This window comes from Chelonia mydas, chromosome 1 (genome assembly GCF_015237465.2).
Source record: "Chelonia mydas isolate rCheMyd1 chromosome 1, rCheMyd1.pri.v2, whole genome shotgun sequence".
Taxonomy (NCBI): Eukaryota; Metazoa; Chordata; order Testudines; family Cheloniidae; genus Chelonia; species Chelonia mydas.
The window spans coordinates 109,111,041-109,128,511 of record NC_057849.1 but is presented as its reverse complement, the minus strand read 5'-3'; the positions used below and the strand labels follow the sequence as shown (position 1 = coordinate 109,128,511).

Here is a 17,471-nt window from a genome sequence, read left to right as displayed (position 1 = left end):
GAAGGTTTTTCCCCTAGTGGAACTGTCGGGTTGGCTGTGGAGTCCCCTGGAGTGGCGCCTTTACGGTGGTGTATATAGGTCCCTTCCGACTGGCCACCTGCTCAGTTCCTTCTTGCCGGAATACTCTGACAGAGGGGAATCGGGCGGGATTTGGAATGGACACGAGCAACACATCTTGAAGAACAACAGTTACGAAAGGTAGGTAACCGTTTTTTATTCTTCGAGTGATTGCTCATGTTCATTCCAATAGGTGACGTCCAAGCAGTTTCCCTGGGGGAGGGGTCGGAGTTCACCTGGTTGCTGAGTGCAAGACTGCCCTGCCAAAGGCTGCATCGTCCCTCACCTGTTGGGTAATGGCGTAGTGTGACGTGAAGGTGTGGATAGAAGACCGTGTTGCTGCTTTGCATGTGTCTTGGATAGGGACCTGCACCAGGAATGCTGCGGACGATGCCTGCGCTCTCGTGGAGTGCGGCGTAAGCGGAGGGGCTGGAATTTTAGCTAGGTCATAGCAAGTCCTGATTCATTATGGATCACATCCTGTAACGCGCTGGAATGAGATCAAGAGCCCCCTCACCCTTTCTGTGATTGCTATAAAGAGCTGTGGTGACTTACAGAATGGCTTTGTGTGCTCCATGTAGAATGCTAGGGCACATTTAACGTCCAGGGAATGGAACATACACTCTCTGTTACTGGCATGCAGCTTAGAGAAGAACACAGGTAAAAATATGTCTTGGTTCACATGAAACTGGGAGACTACCTTTGGCAGAAATGCAGGGTAAGGGCGTAGCTGCACCATGTCTTTATAAAATACCATATAGAGGGGCTCGGAAGTCAGGACTCTGAGCTCAGATACCCTTCTGGCTGATGTCATGGCCACCAGAAAAGCCACATTCCAGGAAAGGTAGGACAGAGGACAGGTTGCCATGGGCTTGAAAGGAGACCCTATGAGTGCAGACAGGACCAGGTTGAGGTCCCACTGGGGAATGGGCCATCGTACCTGGAGAATGGGCCATCGTACCTGGGGATAAAGTCTGTTTAAGCCTTCGAGAAACCTGCCCCCCATGGAATTACTGAAAACTGACCCACGTGCTGCCCTCAGGTGAAAGGCCGAAATGGCAGCAAGGTGTACCCGGAGAGATGATATTGCTAATCCCTGCTGCTTAAGGTATAACAGGTAGTCCAAAATAAGGGGAACTGGCGCTAGCTGCAGTTTGGTTCCCCTTTGCAGAGCCCAAATGGAAAAACACTTCCACTCTGCCAGGTATGTGGCACGAGTGGAGGGTTTCCTACTCCCCAGCAAGACCTCCCTCACTGGGTCTGAACACTGAAGCTCAAGTGGATTCAGCCATGGAGTTTCCACGCCTCAGGAGTTCAGGGCCAGAGTCCCTGTCTCATACGGGATCTTCAGGAGCCCTGTGGGTGTGGCGAGCCAGCAACGTTGCTATGGGGGGGGGTCACGGGGAGACGGTGAGCAGCGCCGTAACATGATAGGTTTGCCACAATGAGGAACCAGAGGCGGTGCTGCCATTGGTGCTGCAAAGGGTGCCGGAGCCACATGCGATGTAGGGATAGACGCTGCAGCTGGGGCTACCGCTGGTGCCTGGGCTTGCAGTACCAGGGACTGCACCGTCATGGCAGAAAGATCGAGCTCTTCCTCCAAATCCTTACGAGTCAGGGAGTCCACCAGCACCAGACTCGTCGGGCATCCTGTTGGGGCCGGAGTCAACGGTGCCGGGTCTTGAGGCCCATGGGTGTCCTGCCGGAGGACGCACCCCACTGGAGTCCCCTCATGGCTTCTTGACGGATCTTTCTGCCATGAATGACCTCTGTCCGCTTTCTTTTTCTTATGCGGCACCGGGGACTGCGAGCGGTGCCGCCTGGTGGCACTGGCCTTATGAGTTGGGAAGCAGTGCTGGTACTCCTTAGAGGAGTCCTTCCTCGGTGCTGGGACATCCCGCACCGAGGCCGGGGCGCTGTACACCAAAGATGCCGGTGTCTCGTCCAATGCCAGCTGTGGGTGGAGGGCCGACTCCATCAGGAGGAGCTTCAAATTATAGTCCCACTCTCCTTGTCCTAGGTCTAAAGCTCCTGCAAATTGGGCACTTCTCTGTCTGATGGCCCTCTCCTAAACACTTGAGATGGGAAGCGTGCGGATCGCCTGTGGGCATAGGTTTTGCACACTTCTCGCACACCTTAAACCCCTGCGACCGAGGCATGCCCCCATGCCTGGGGAAACTAGGGCAGGGGGGAAGCCCTCTGAAGTAAGTCCAACTAACTACAAACTACTATCTAACAAACTCACAACTATGTACAACTTAGAAAAGGGAACCACTAGGCAGGCACTTGCGAATGCAAGAGACAGCTGCTCCAATGACCATCACTGGCGGTAAGAAGGAACTGAGCAGGCGGCAGGTTGGCAGGGACCTATATACACTGCAATGGGGGACCACTCCAGGGGTCTCCACAGCCGACCGACGGGTACCACTAGGGCAAAAACCCTCTGACGATCGTGCATGCAGCGCACGCACACACCTATTGGAATGCACATGAGCAATCACTTGAAGAATATCTGTTTTCAGGATCATTTCAAGTAAATAAAGCGGTTGCTTTTTTGAAAGAGGAAGGGTCTTGTGGAATTAAAGACTAAGGTGACCAGATAGCCAGTGTGAAAAATCAGGACCAGGGTTGGGAGTAACAGGCACATATATAAGATAAAATCGGGACATCTGGTCACCCTATTAGGCCTGGTATGCACCGGGGGGGTGGAGGGGGAATCGATCTAAGATATGCAACTTCAGCTACGAGAAAAGTGTAGCTGAAGTTCACTTATCTTAGATCAACTTAGAATCACTTACTTCGTGTCCTCACGGCACGGGATCAAAGGCCGCCGCTCCCCCATCAACTGCATTGCCACCTCTCGCCATGGTGGAGTTCCGGAGTCAACAGCAGAGCGATCGGGGATCAATTTACACTAGACGCAATAAATCGATCCCCGATAGATCGATCACTACCCGCCGATCCAGCGGGTAGTGTAGACGTGGCCTTAGAGACTATATCAAAACGCACCATGTGGCAGAATTATGATTGCATATGCAGCCATAATGTTGGCACTGTCTAACTTCTGATTACTTGATTATATTGTAAAACAGCCATGTCTATGAGCTGTTTATTGTTTTCAAGATGTTTTTTTCACAATATTTTATGTTCTGAAGGCTGGCTGGTTAACCATTTTGTGAATTTTCAATCACTTCCTCTGCCCCACCCACCTTTGTAATTTGAGAAGTTTTGACCTATTCTAGTTTACTCCTGGGGGAATTCTGCGCCACTGCATGTGCACAGAATTATTTGCTTCCCTGCAAAAAAATGACTTTCTGACAGGGAAGCAAAGGGAAGCCGTGCAGTCTGTGGCCTGTGCTCCCCATCGCCATGGTGGAGCCTCCAGATTTATTTATTGACAAAATTTGCAGAATTTTAAAATACTGTGTGCAGAATTTTTTTTTTTTTTTTGGTGCAGAATTTTTAAATTTTTTTGTGCAGAATTCTCTCAGGAGTACTAGTCTAGTTATAAGTAATTGAAAACAGTTAAAATTGGATGTGTTAGGCAACCTAAATATTGAGATTCCTACCCCTCCACCATGATAGACTGCAAATTCTAGTTTTACAAGACTCACCTCTGGAGTTAAGTGGACTTCCACGGGTGTGTACGTTGGCCAATATCCCATAGTAAGTATATTTACCGTCAGGTCTATATTGCCTGGATCACTTTGGTTCTGCATATACTAAAATAAAATAAAATTAAAAAACCCAAACCTGTTAAAAATCCTGCTAACACAATAAATTAAAAATAAACTTAGAAAAGTAAATCAATAAATGGCTTCTGCTAATTACTATCTGGAATACTGTTTTTTTTAAAAAGCAAACAAACAGTGAATTAGTTTTGGCACAATGAATTCTGGCAATTCATTAAAACACCCGAAGAGCTGACTATAAACCAAAGTTGAATTTATAAAGCATTTCTCATTGGAGCACTGCGCAATATAAAAATCTGATCAAAAACAATTAACTCCTACAGCTAATATAGGCGCTCTTAATTTTTTTAAAATACTGATTCCAGTTGGAAATTATGGACAGAGTCAGGAAGTTTTCTAGAGGTGATGTCCACAGTTGGAAAATGCTCTTGGCTCCCACTGTCTAAAAGTCATGCAAAGGCACACTACAATACCTAGGCAATTCGGAACATAGTGAATGGTTGGGAACAAAACAGACAAGATGATTATCAATTAGGTCTATTAGATCTGTTCTTCTAAAGGACTTCAAAGTCAAAAGAATTTTAAAGATTCCATAAAAAACATTTAAGGGATGTTAAGAAGATACACGGTGGTACATTTTGAAAAAAATGCAGTCTAGACAGCACTTGGGCCGGGCATCCAGAGAACATAACAGCAACAATCCAGTCTGTATGGCACAAGAACATTCATCACCAGATCATTCATTCTGAACTAGTCACAGCCTGGCAATAATTCTCACATGATAAAATGGAGTCTTAAAATCAATTTTAGAGATGGGTCTAATAATAAATTTAGTGGCAACACTACATTCAGGCTTTATTATTAAAAGTCAAAAAGAAAATCAAATGAAACTATAGGGTCAAATAACGTCCCAGCAGATTCGCTGAACTATAAACAATCTGTGGAAAATCTGTTTTGTCACAGTTTAATTTAATACAATTATGTGACATCATCCTAGCTAGTGTAAATATACCATGCATAAGTATAAGAAGTTAAATTTACCTGCTTAAACTGAATCATGACATCTTTTGAAAGTTCCATATCCTTGAACATTCCCTCCAGTTTACTGGTGAAAGCAGCACCACATTCTGTCACATAAATTAAAGCAAAGTTTCCATGATTGCAATAAACATAAAACAAGTAATAAAAGCTTAAGCCTAATGTTGGGCTAGTGTGACGGTCCTTGGGATACAAATCCAGATAAGCCGAGGCTCCTGCCTTTTCAGCTTCTTATTCATCTTTACACTTTCCTTTGTTCCACTTCCTTTACCCGAAACAAACAGAAAATAATAAAATTGTAAACTTTAATTGTTTGCAGCCTTTTCACTTGAAAATCACTTCAAACTATTTTACCAGTGCTTGAAGTGTAAACCTCAGTTAAAATAGCAAGCTGTGTGTAAACCCGGCATAACTATACCATTGTGACAGGGTTCAGCTGCAAACCCAGACCAGTGAGGGGTTGTGTCACCATTTGCCCTGCAAACCTGGGTGCCTCACAATTCTTTGCTGCTGTAGCTCCCAACTAGGGACACTCACAGCCAGCCTATCAGCATGCAGGTCACACCCTGACTGCGTGTGTGCTAAGACAGCCCTGATTCAGCAGCTCTGACTCCAGCAGCCCATTTATTGCCCCACAGCCCGACTCTGGCTTCCACCAGCTTTGGTTATGACACTTTCAGGGTGACCCCAACACACTGCCAGTCCCAAATTTTCCCCAAACTATGTGCTCTGTAATGTCCAGCCCTCTCCTGGACAGATCAGAGAAATTATAAGGTTAGTCTATTCTCTAAAGTCCCAAAAGCACAGCACAGCTTAATGTCACAGATTTCCAAAAAGAACTCCGCTCCCATTTATACACCTAAATTAAACTTGCACATTTCCTTGAGTACATAGCAATCAGCAGTTCCTACTCTGAACAGTGGGAGCCGTAGAGTGCTCAGCTCTTTTGAAAATCTGGCCCAGTCACTTTAACAAATAAAAATAAAGGTTCAGGTTTAAAAACTAAAAGCAGCAAAAAATTCAACATTTGCAGCTGCTCACCATGTTTAAGCTTTGACAGCATTGACTTCTCAGCATCTACGGATGCACTTTTTCCAACCAGCAGTCTTTTGGCCAAATCTTTCTTATAAAATGCCTCAAACACATCTTTACCTGTATGGAGAGAAAACAAAAAAACCTGAGAAATCAAACATTACACCTTTACTACTTATCTTCAATTATACAGAAGTGTCCTTTCTCCTGACTTGCTGAAAAGTGGAAAACAGTTACATATCTGTACAGTAACTGTTCAAGATGTGCTGTGCACATATATGTTTCACTAGAGTTGTCAGTGCTCCCAATGCACTACAATCCCAGTTGTAGATTTTTGCCTGCACTAGGCTGCTCATATGCCCCCTGCTCTCCTCATGCACCTAGCCAAGGGTTATTGCCATCTCCCTCTCTGTTCCTGCATACCACAGTCTAACATCCAAAGCAGTGGGGAAAGTAGGAGAGATTATGGAAGGTATATGTGCACAGCGCATCTCAAAGAATAACAATTACCATACAGGTAAAGTACACATTTTCTCTCCTTCGAGTGATTGTGTGCATACACATTCCACTTTGGATTATCTGAACAAGAGATCACATCACTGATTTACCAAAGTTGGCGTAATCTCACGAAGCTTGAGAAAGAGAGTCGTACGTGGAGAAGGTATGTAAAGATGACCACATTGCTGCCTTGCAGATGTCTAGGAATATTGCTCAGGAAGGTAATCAAAAGGTAAGAAGATAGAAAAGTCATTCTGTATTGCTGAGAAGAAGTGAAGTGGATTCTTACTGAACTAACTGAAAGGCCAGATTTCAGATGCAGTAGGTAGTCCAGTATGTATGTAATCTTTATTTAATGAGGAAATAATGGTGAGATGACACCCAGATCAAAAACTTCTTCCATTTTGCGGCATATGTGGCCCTGGTGGAGTCCTTTCTGCTACTCATCAAGATGGCTTGGACTTCTCAGGACCATAATCTCTCACAAATATTCAACCAGAAATTATTCATGCAGTCAGGTGGAGAGATTTACGGTTAGGATTCAGAGACTTGTCCAAGTTTTGACATAGGAGATCCTGGACCAGGGTAAAATTATCAGTGGCCTGATTGATAGCTGATGTAGGTCCATGAACCAATATGGTCACGGCCAAGCTGGTGCCACGAGGATTTATGTTGCCTGATCTCTTTTCATCTTCCTGGAGTACTCTTGGAATGTGAGGAACTGAGGGGAATGCATAGAGCAGATGACTGAACCAGGGAAGAAGAAAGGCATCCAGCAAGGAACTTGGGCTGAAGCAAAATCCCCTGCATCTGTTGTTGAGGTTGGTCACAAATAAGTTTATTACTAGGTACCCACGCTATTGGAAGATCTGGAGAAGAACATCCTTCCTGACTGACCACTTGTGTTGCTCAAGTTCCTACTGAGGGAATCCACAATAGTGTTCCTCACCCCTGGAATGTAAAGCATTTAGCAAGACCGTGTTTCTTATACAGAGATTCCACAGGCAATTTGCTTGTTAGAGCAACTGAGATAACCCTGCAGCCCCCTTGCTTGTTCAGATAAAACATAGTAGTGGTATTGTCCCTCTGTACTTAAACCAACTGGTTCCTGATGGTGGATACAAATGTCTTGCAGGCTTGATGAACAGCACAGAGCTAACACTTTTATGTGGAGTGAGACCTCCTGAGGTTACCAAAGAACTTGTGCCTGGAGTTGACGAGATGACCCTCCCAGCCTTTGGTGGATGCATCTGTTACCAGAGTCATAGTCTGTTCTGGTGGCAAAAAGAGAACCCCATTTAAGACGTTCAGAGGGTCCATCCAGTAGTCCAGGGACTGAAGCTCTTATGCAGGTATGCAAATCAACAAGTGAATGCCACTCAGTCAGTATGCTGAGGAAAGCCAGGCTTGCAGACAGTGGAGGTTGAGATCTGGCAATGCAGAATCACATATGTGCATGAGGCCACATACCCCAATAGTTGTAAGCAGAAATAAACTTGTTTTTGAGTTGGATGTGAGATTTTAGGACCAAAAAACTATGGACTGAATCCTGTCCTCAGGAAGGTAACCCACAGTGGTTATGGCGTCAAGTACTGCCCCTATGAAAAGCTATTCACTGTGTGGTTATAACTTCAATTTGTCTATATTAAATTTCAGGCCTGGACCAGAGAGCAGTGGTCTGATGACAAAGATACTGTGTTGGACATGGGTACTTGATCTTCCCCGAACTAGCCAATTGTCCAGGTAAGGAAATATCTGAACACCTACGCAGTGCAGGGGGGCTACCACCACTATCATGCACTTGGCAAAGATTCTTGGGGTCGAAGATAACCCAAAGGGAAGTGACGTGTAAAGGTAGTAGTTGTTGCTTGCTATGAACCAAAGAATCTTTCTGTGGCCAGGATGTATTGCCACATGAAAGTAAGCATCATGCAAATCAAGGGCAGTATACCAATCTCTAGGGAAGGGATAACAGAAGCAAGGGTGACCATCCTGAACTTGATCTTACTGATGAAGCGGTTTAGCTTTCTGAGGTCTAGAATGGGACAAAGACCACAAGATTTGGGGGGAATTGGGAAGCAGTGGAAATAGAAACCTTATACTGGTAAGGAACTTCCTCTCTGCTCCCAGCTCCAAAAAGACTGCACTTCCAGAATCAATAGAGTCTTGTGAAATGGGTCTTTAAGAAACAACAGGGAAGGTGGACTAGGGAAGAGGAAGGAGCTGAACTGGGTGAAGTATTCCTCTTTTACAGCTGTACACCCACTTGTATGATGTGATCTGCTTCCAAGCACTGTGAGTGAGTGAGTGAGTGAGTGAGTGAGTGAGTGAGTGAGTGAGTGAGAGAGAGAGAGAGTATCCAAAGGGAGGGAGGAGAGATATGGTCGGTGTACTGTCCTCAATGGAGTAGTCAAAACAACTGCTTCAAAGCTGCAGTGGTCTGGTGAGAAAGGCTGTCATTGATGAATGCAACTGATGACATTTCTAGGAGGTTTAAACCTTCTGTGACAAAGCTCTGCCCTTGTCTCAGTGGGTCCCGCACTTCCTGGCAGATTTCGCTAGCCTCAGAGGCTCACTGTGACCCTCCACGTAGCCCTTCTCTCTCTAGAGGCAAGGGTCACAGCCTACTGAGCCATTTTCATCATAGGCCAGCAAGGGAGGTGAGGAGAAGCCACCCTCCCTCGCACAGTCTTTGTGGTCTCCCAGCCTCAGTGATTAATTGGGGAGGGGAGGAGGGGGGGAGCCTGGGCCTACCCTCTCCTCCGGGCTTCTGCCCAGGGACCCTAATAGTAGCAGCTATGGTAGCTGACTTTTTGGAAATAGAATGTGTACAAGTCCCTGGGCCACTTCCCCACAGCAGCCCCCACTCAATATCCCCTTCACCGTTACCTCAGGGCTTCCTTCCTTGCACCTGATAGAGTTTGTACTGCTTAGTTCCTCTAACAGCGTGGCTTCCTCCTACAGCTTCTGACACATGCACCCAGCTGACTAACTGGGAGGCTTTTAACTAGTTTCAGCCAGCCCCTAAATTGGCTTCAGGTGTCCCAATCAACCTAGCATTCTCCCTGCCTTCTGGAAAGACCTTAATTGGCCCCAGGTGTCTGAACTGACCTGGAGCAGCTGTCGTTTACTTATCCTGGTAACAGGGATTTGTTTAGCCTGGGACTAATATATCTGTCTCCCACTACTTTTCTATAGCCATCTGGCCTTGCCCCATCACACTTCCTTTGGAAGTATCCTGAGACATCTGCTAAGAGGTCCTGTAGTATGACTGAGGTTTAAATGGTTTCCTCTTTGTTACTGGGGTGTAAACCCCCAACGACTGGAGGGTCACTCAGGGATTGAGGAAAAGGAAAAGGATTAGCCACTATTCGCTGGGCTCCCACATACTCTATCGGGGAGGAAAACCACAAGGAGAGAAAAATGCTATGAGTGACCATCCCAGCTTCCTGGTCAGAGGCCACATTTATCCTTTGGTCTTTGTGCAGAACTCCCACTGACATCAGTCTCTACTTTTGTAGTCCCAGTTTATAGACTCAAACATGTAACAAGTTTGTCACTGCTGTATTAAATCAATTAGCAATTCTAGCAGTAGCACTGAAGATCATATTTTAAATCACATCAATTTTAAACCCTTCTTACACATGAAACATTTCTTACCATGAATGAATCTGAATATTATCATGATTTTGTCAAGGATTCTTTCCAGCTCTTCATCTGTTGCTTCTTTATTTCCAGCTCTTAACTTTGAATCCACATGTTTTGCTACAAATAAATAAAAAAATTGAGGCACTTAAAATAAAAATCCCTCTAAAATTACTGTAATGTTTCCATTTCTAATATTACTAGATATTAAAACATTGGTGAAATGCAAAACGTTGTGTTTTGTAATCAGTTTTCCCTCCTCCAAAGTCAGCGGAATTATACTCAAGTATTACGTTATTAGTGGAAAAATTTATGCCACAAAGGAACTGACCAAGATAAAGATTAATACAACAAATAAGCTTTAAAATTAATGTACTAAAACACTAGAATCTTCATGTTACATTCACTACAAGAACATTACTTGTTGATAGACAATGTTTTGGAATTATGCAATGCATATGAATGTATTATATGAAAAACAAAAATAAACACACAGATGACTATTTTTGTAGACTTTTACCATGCCCTCTGGCTCTCACCAAAACTTAAACAGAAGCGATGCTTTCAAGTTAGTAGCTTGATAATGGTAGAAAAAAAATACAATTATGCCATGAATTTTAATTAAAGGGATACAAAGCCATATGAATATCCCTACTCTGGGTCTTACTAGGTTACGTGTCAGTGGGATGAGAAGGAAGCCATTGTAACAGCTGAGGATACAGTACCCACAAGTGGCAATAAGCCCATATCACTGCTTTGCACATATCACATAGAATTCAGTCACCTTTCCTACGAAAGGGTATTTTTTAGAAAGCCATTTTTCAAGTTAGCAGGCAAAAGCAAAAGAATATGATATGGACAGAAACTAAGAGGCAGATCCTCAGCTAATGTAAATTGTAGTAGCTCCACTGACTTCAAACTCCGAGCTATGATAATTTACACCACCTGTGGATCTGTCCCCATATTACTTATTCTGAAGCATTTTAAATATTCTTCGTGTAATGTACACTAAATGATTAAGCTTTCCTTTCCTGACTTCTGAGGTCCTGAACAATTTTCTTCTTTACAATTCAGTCTTCCTATAACTGAATGCTATTAAAATGGGGTGTTCTCCCGAGTTTAGTTTAGGGGAAAAACAACCAGCCAACCAAAAAACCCCACTACTTCTTCCTTCTTAGGCATATTTTTCTTAGCATTGACCGTCAGACTGTATGGAAAATTGAGGTTTTAACACCAGTATAAGCCTCATCCATAAGACATACCCACTATTCTATTCTGAAGAAATAGTTAAATTTCTTTTTCTAATAGCTACTCTTCCCCCTTAGCAACTTACTCTGCTTTAGGAAGTTAGCCATATGGGTTTTTAAGCAACTGTCCTTATCAGTCACCGTGTAAGCAAATAGGGGTGCAGCAATAGCAGGAATTAACATGCTCCTTCACGTGACTGAGCACACACCTGACAAACACATCCAGACTTTTACCTGGATCCCATGACATATCCAGACTAATTTTTGCCTGGTATCCCAAAAGCAATTCTTCCAGTGGGCTATGCATTGCATTGCAATTATACTAGCATACTCAGTATGCTTTATATTGTTATGCTTTCTAGAGGTTTTAAAAATATTTTACAGAAAAGTATTTTGTACCTATCAATTCTGCAGGCTTATTTGGTCTCTTGTTGATAAATGTTTCAAAGGATTCCTTCATCAAGTTTATAAATTTCTCATTTTTCTGAAAGCACGCTTCTATGATATGGTCCACTTTATCCTTAAAATCTAGTAGCTCTTGCACCATATCCTTGTCCTTTTCAGGATTAACCACTATAGTTGTCCCAAAGTTCTGTAAAAACAAACACTTTTGATAATCAAATACTTCATTGCTACCTATCTCCCCCCACAGACACATACACCCTTATGAAATTTAGCAATTGGAAAAATTTATCATAGAGGTGCTTAACAATAATTGAAATCTTAAAGCTGTTCAAAAATGATGAGATGCATTGAAATTTAAACACAAAACCAAAAAAATCCAAACACACATTAATGGATTTCAAACAGCAATGTTTGAAAGATCACTTACATTTAAAACAGAAGCTAAACAAAAATTACGTATTAGACATGGTTGTACACACACAAATTTACAGTTAAATACATGATTTATATAAAAAAGAGTATGTGGAAAAGTGTAGCAAGAATGTTCAGCATAAAGAAAAACTTTGCATGACTTTTTTTTTTTAAACCCACTGAACTGTTTATTTGCAGAAATAACTGGATATGATTTAGCTGCTTCTGGTCACTCCAGGATTTTAATGTCAACAAGGGCTACAAAAGTGGAAAAACAGCCATCACCAGGTTTGGTTGTGGGGGGGAAGCTATTGACTTGTAAGGACAAAATTCTTGCTTTATCATCTTTTAATCTTATCTTGTTTCTACTTATGCCCAGCTCTCCAATGGAATTGTAACACTATTTGTCTACTGAATCAGACAGTCTACACAACAGTGTTTGATTGACCTGCTATTTAAGACGGCTTAAGAATATTAGTATCCGATATTTGTTACAAGGAGAGTGACCAGATTTCCATAGTGAAAAACTGGGACAACCGCACAGAGGCAGCAGGAAGGCAGATCCATATTTTTCCATTCGCTTCTATCTTAGCCACTGTAACAGCTGAAAAACCAAAAAAGGCAAGACAACTCAGACTTCCCTCTTAACATTTAACTAGCCATAGCAATAATTCATAGATATGATACTTGATGCACTGCCTGGATCCTGCCTGAATCCAACCCCTGGCTCCTAATGTCTACATACTCCATATCTCCATACTCCGTACTCATATGGCCCCCATTACTATAGTATCTGAGCAATTTACAATCCTTAATGTACTTATCTGCACAACACCCAAGGTGGCAGAGAAGTACCATCTCCATTTTACAGATAGGGATCTGAAACACAGAGAGGCTAAGTAACTTGCCCAAGGTCAGAGAGGGTCTATGGCAGAGCAGGGATTTGATCCCAGGTGCCTTAATTTGCCTTATATGCTCTCATACCCCAAGGACTCACCCTCTCCAAAGTTGTCAAACCTTCCCAGTGACCTGACCCCTCCCCCATCTATTCACCAGCGCTTCTGACCAGTTTCCTCCTGGTGTTCATGGCTCCCTGAACTCCACCTCCAGGAGTCCTCAAAACTGGGAAATGTACAAGTTAATTAAAACTTGACCAGAAAGGGGAGTCTAGTCCTAAAATCTGGGATGTATCAACTTTTCAGGGGCATCAGGTCATCCTATTTACATAGGATTTTCTCTCACTATATCCTGGAGTACACAGTCTCAAATGCCCATCAGTCTCTCTTTTATCTCGGAAGCAGTAGTTGAGTGGTTACAACCAATGATATGACTAGCATTTGGGAAACCAAGCGTATAATGTTTCTGATGTGCCTTCCGTAATACTACCTCACAATGTAAGACACATAATTCCAGGAGTTTCACTGCAATGTTTTCTTATCATACAGTCAGCCCCCACTTAAGGTTACAATTTGAAAGCATCTCCATGTGTGCTAGACTGCAAGTTCTTCAGGATGAGTAAGCTGTTGTATGTTTGTACAATGTCTAGCACAATGGAGATGAGACCTCTAAGTGCCACCAGAATAGATTTTTGAGAGAGAATTCTTCTCACTTTCAAAATAATAATTAAAAATAAAACCTTTAGCCTGTTAACTGTTATAACAAGCAGTAGTTATTTATAGCATAACAAATCTGCAGTGCTGATGGAAGTATCAGCCGAGATCTGATGTTCCAGTAGTTTCAAAGGAGTGTGACTGGAGTGCCAGGAGGAAATGCAAACTATTTATTTTGAACCAAACCTAGCCAACTTTCCTGCCCAACATCTTCTCAAATCATATGCAGTTCTGATTTTAAAAAACCTGTTTGCACTGTTCAGTCCTGTAAAGTAAACCGTTCCTAAATATGATTTTAAATCGAAATGTGTATTCACTGTGGTTTCTCATCACATGAGCTTTCAGAATATTGCTGAACAAAATGGGTGCCGTAACAAAACAAATAAAAAACCCACATACCTGCTTAAAATATAATTTTCATGAACACAGTTGAGTGTTTTATTGCTTCTCATTACTTGTTTTTAAAAGCCAAGGAGTCACTCCACTGTGGACAGCATAAATATGAGGACAGTAAGATGCAATAAAGTTTGAAATACCTTGATGTATTCACTCCAGTTTTGCAACAGGATCTGCTGCCCACCTTTTACCCGGCTGAAGAGCTGGTATGTCTGGGTGAGATCTGATATTCTGTTTTCATCAAGCAGATTATCAAGTCCTAAAATAAGAATAAACTAACTTTAATGTAGTGATATATATGCAGTTAAAGACAGAATAGAGGGTATGTGGGGCTCTATGAAATAATCAATACAATTATAACATTATGGCAGCTACAATTTCTTTTGTAAAGAAGAATTATGCTCAGTACTGACAAGTGTCTATGGACTAGATCCACAAAGGGATTTAGGCACCTGCCACTTTAGGCAGCAAAGTCCAAAATCCAAAATCTAGATTCTCAGAACACCCCATTCAGTTGACACCTAACCCTGCACACATCTAAATGCCCTAGGTGCCTATGTTTCCACCGATAAAGTCCCCATAGGGCCTAAATTTCTGCAGATGGACATCAACAGAGCTAAGTCCTGATGCCCAGAACTAGCTCACATCTAAGTCCCAGCAGGATTAATAATATAGGCATTCCCCTGCCTACCTCACCTGTGAGGTCCAACGCTGCAGGGGAAGAGAGAGGGAGAGGTGTTGGTGCCCCCCTTATGCCCTGTAGCCCAGTGGGTAAAGCACTCAGCCAGGATGTGGGACACCAGGATTCAAAACCCCACTTTGTCTGATTTGGAGCAGGGACTTGAATGATGGTCACCCACTTCCCAGGTGAGTGTCCTGATCACTGAGCTAAGGAGTATTGGGTGGGTGGGGATGGTAGCCCATAGGGCTAGCTTGAATTTATTATAAATCACTGTCTTGTCTTCATTATAGTCTGCCTTTATTAGGTTCTTTGCATTATTGCTGAGTCTAACAGGCAGGGGTGCTGGAACAATTTGTATAATGGGGGTGCTGAGAGTTATTGAACCAAATTGTAAACCCTGTATATAATGGAAACCACTTCAAGCCAGGGGGTATGGCAGCACTCCCAGTACCCGTAGTTCCAGAACTTTTGCCCACAGGCCTGTATCCTGTAAGACACAGCAGTGAGCGTAGTTAGCATAAATAAGGCTTGAGGCCTATGAACTTTGGCATAGATAAAAGGCCCAATGCAAAACCCCAAATATAGGGAAGCTGAAAATATAGTGTTTAAGGGGAATGTTCAGCCACAGGAACATGGGTCCAACCACAAGAATGTCAAAGAGACAAACTGATGTACATAGCAGCAGCAGCAGGTAAGTGAGCCACATCTGCAGATACCTAACCACAAGAGGCCCATGGCAACGAATTGACGTATATGATAGTAAGTTGAGATCATTAATATACTAACATGTGGGAGAAGGACAATCCAACATTAGTAAGGTAAGGAAATACAAAAAAGAAACAGGGGAGAAACCCCTACTAAATATGCATCAGACAGTGGCATCAGCGTAACATATTACAAAAGTTGCATCCCAGCCTACGGGTAGTAGGAGAAAGCTGTAGCCTTTGGGATGTGCCAGAATGATGGCCACTGGTAATGAGGGGGAAGGTGACCGTGATGAGGAAGATGATGGCTAACATTTCAGATTGTTCTGCAAGGGATGGTGTGAGTATATGGATGTGCAGATGTACATTCTATAGTGTCTCATCTACCTTACTGAGTTGCAGTGTTTGTGACTGTGCTAAATGTATTAATAAACCATTTGTAAAAATACAGAAAAGTTCCTATAGTGAGAGTGTTGCAACTGTACACGTCGGGGTTGCCAACTATATAATAATTAGAATAATACTGGGCCTGATCTTTGGATAAGAACCTGTCAACCCTAAAAGTGATAACTGGGAGTTCTTAAGCAATCCATATAATTAATGCATAACATATAGATTAGGCTACAAGATCTCTCTCTCCTATTGAAGCTGTTCTACTTCGTATAATTAAATATTCATTAGGTGAGAGAGAGAGACTGGCTCTGTAGCCTAGTGGGGAGGGCACTGTCCTGGGATATGGGAAATTCAGGTTCCAATCCCTGCTTCAGTGAAGAGAAGGTTACTCACCCTGTGCACTAACTGAGGTTCTTGAAGATGGTTGTCCCTGTGGGTGCTCCACTTTAGGTGACTGCATGCCCCTGCACTTGTAAAATCGGAAATTTGTAATAGCAGTGCCACCTCAGGTGGTTACATAGCGCCATGCGATCAACCCCCCTCAGTTCCCTCTCTACCACAGAGTCTCTGGTGTGAAAAAACTCCAAAGTAGAGGGGAGGAGGGAGGGTAGTGGAGCACCCACAGGGACAACCATCTTGAAGAACCTCAGTTATTGAAAAGAGTGAGTAACCTCTTCTTCTTCGAAGCGTCTAATGATGAATGCTGTTCTATGGCATAACGAGTGTCCTCATGGGTACTCCACTTTAGGGGACTGTAGAGCAGTGCCCCTCAGTGGAAGAGAGGGCCTCTGGAGTTGTAGTCGTGGCAGATGATAAAATTAAGTCCGAATAAAGCATCTAATGATGAATGCTGTTCTATGGCATAATGTTGTGTGAATATATGGGCAGGTGCCCATGTTGCTGCTTTGCAGATGTCCATAATGGGGACATTGTTGAAGAAGGCTATCGAGGCAGATGGTGCTCTAGTCAAATGTGTACGGGTCCCCTGTGGGGGTTGCAGCTTTTGTTGAGGACAAAAGTCAATGCAGCTGGACATCCACGTAGACAGTCTGTTTAGATATGGCGTCTCCCTTATATTGTTCTGTGACGGAAAGAAATAATTTTGGTGATTTTCTGAAATTTTCTGGTGATTTTTGGTTCTTTCAATATAAAAAGCTAGTACTCTTTGGACATTCAGAGTGGGGAGCACTGCTTCTCATTTATTCTCCTGGGGTTTTGGAGATGAATGGGCTGATTCAGATTGAATGAGGATGCAACTTTTGGTAAGAACTTGGGATGTGGTCTTAAAGTAAATTTGTTTTTGAAAAATGTTGTGTGGGGCAGGGTGTGCCATGAGAGCCCCCTGCTTCCCCACTTTTCTGGCAGATGTGACAGCGACGAGGAAGGCCACCTTCATCAAGAAGCAGAGAAGTGAACATGTCGCTAGTGGTTCAAAGGGGGACCCAGTAAGAGTTCGTAATATCAGATTGTGGTCCTGTGATGGAAGTAGAGGCTCATATTTCGGGGTAAAGTTTACAAAGGCCCTTGAGAAAATGCATGGTGGTCGGGTGAGCGAAGATCGAGAACTCATCCACCTTGTGGTGAAATGCTGTGATTCCTGTGAGGTGTACTCTGACTGAGCTCATGGAAAGACCCGATTTCTTAAGTTCCAATACCCAGTC

At 43.2% G+C, this 17,471-nt stretch overlaps 1 protein-coding gene across 2 annotated transcripts in view; it reads right to left on the bottom strand.

The window, feature by feature from the left end:
• CUL4A (cullin 4A) overlaps window positions 1–17,471 on the bottom strand; it is an 81,300-nt gene that overhangs the window by 18,447 nt on the left and 45,382 nt on the right. Inside the window, exons 10-15 of one of the 2 annotated variants that reach the window (XM_037897173.2) lie at window positions 14,172–14,290; window positions 11,609–11,801; window positions 9,978–10,082; window positions 5,829–5,939; window positions 4,791–4,876; window positions 3,672–3,779 (exon numbers count right to left, since the gene is read on the bottom strand). In XM_037897173.2, the coding sequence (XP_037753101.1) occupies window positions 3,672–3,779; window positions 4,791–4,876; window positions 5,829–5,939; window positions 9,978–10,082; window positions 11,609–11,801; window positions 14,172–14,290 (722 nt within the window). Of the gene's footprint in view, window positions 1–3,671; window positions 3,780–4,790; window positions 4,877–5,828; window positions 5,940–9,977; window positions 10,083–11,608; window positions 11,802–14,171; window positions 14,291–17,471 lie in introns of those variants that run through there. The other variant, XR_006287451.1, reaches the window with a different exon arrangement.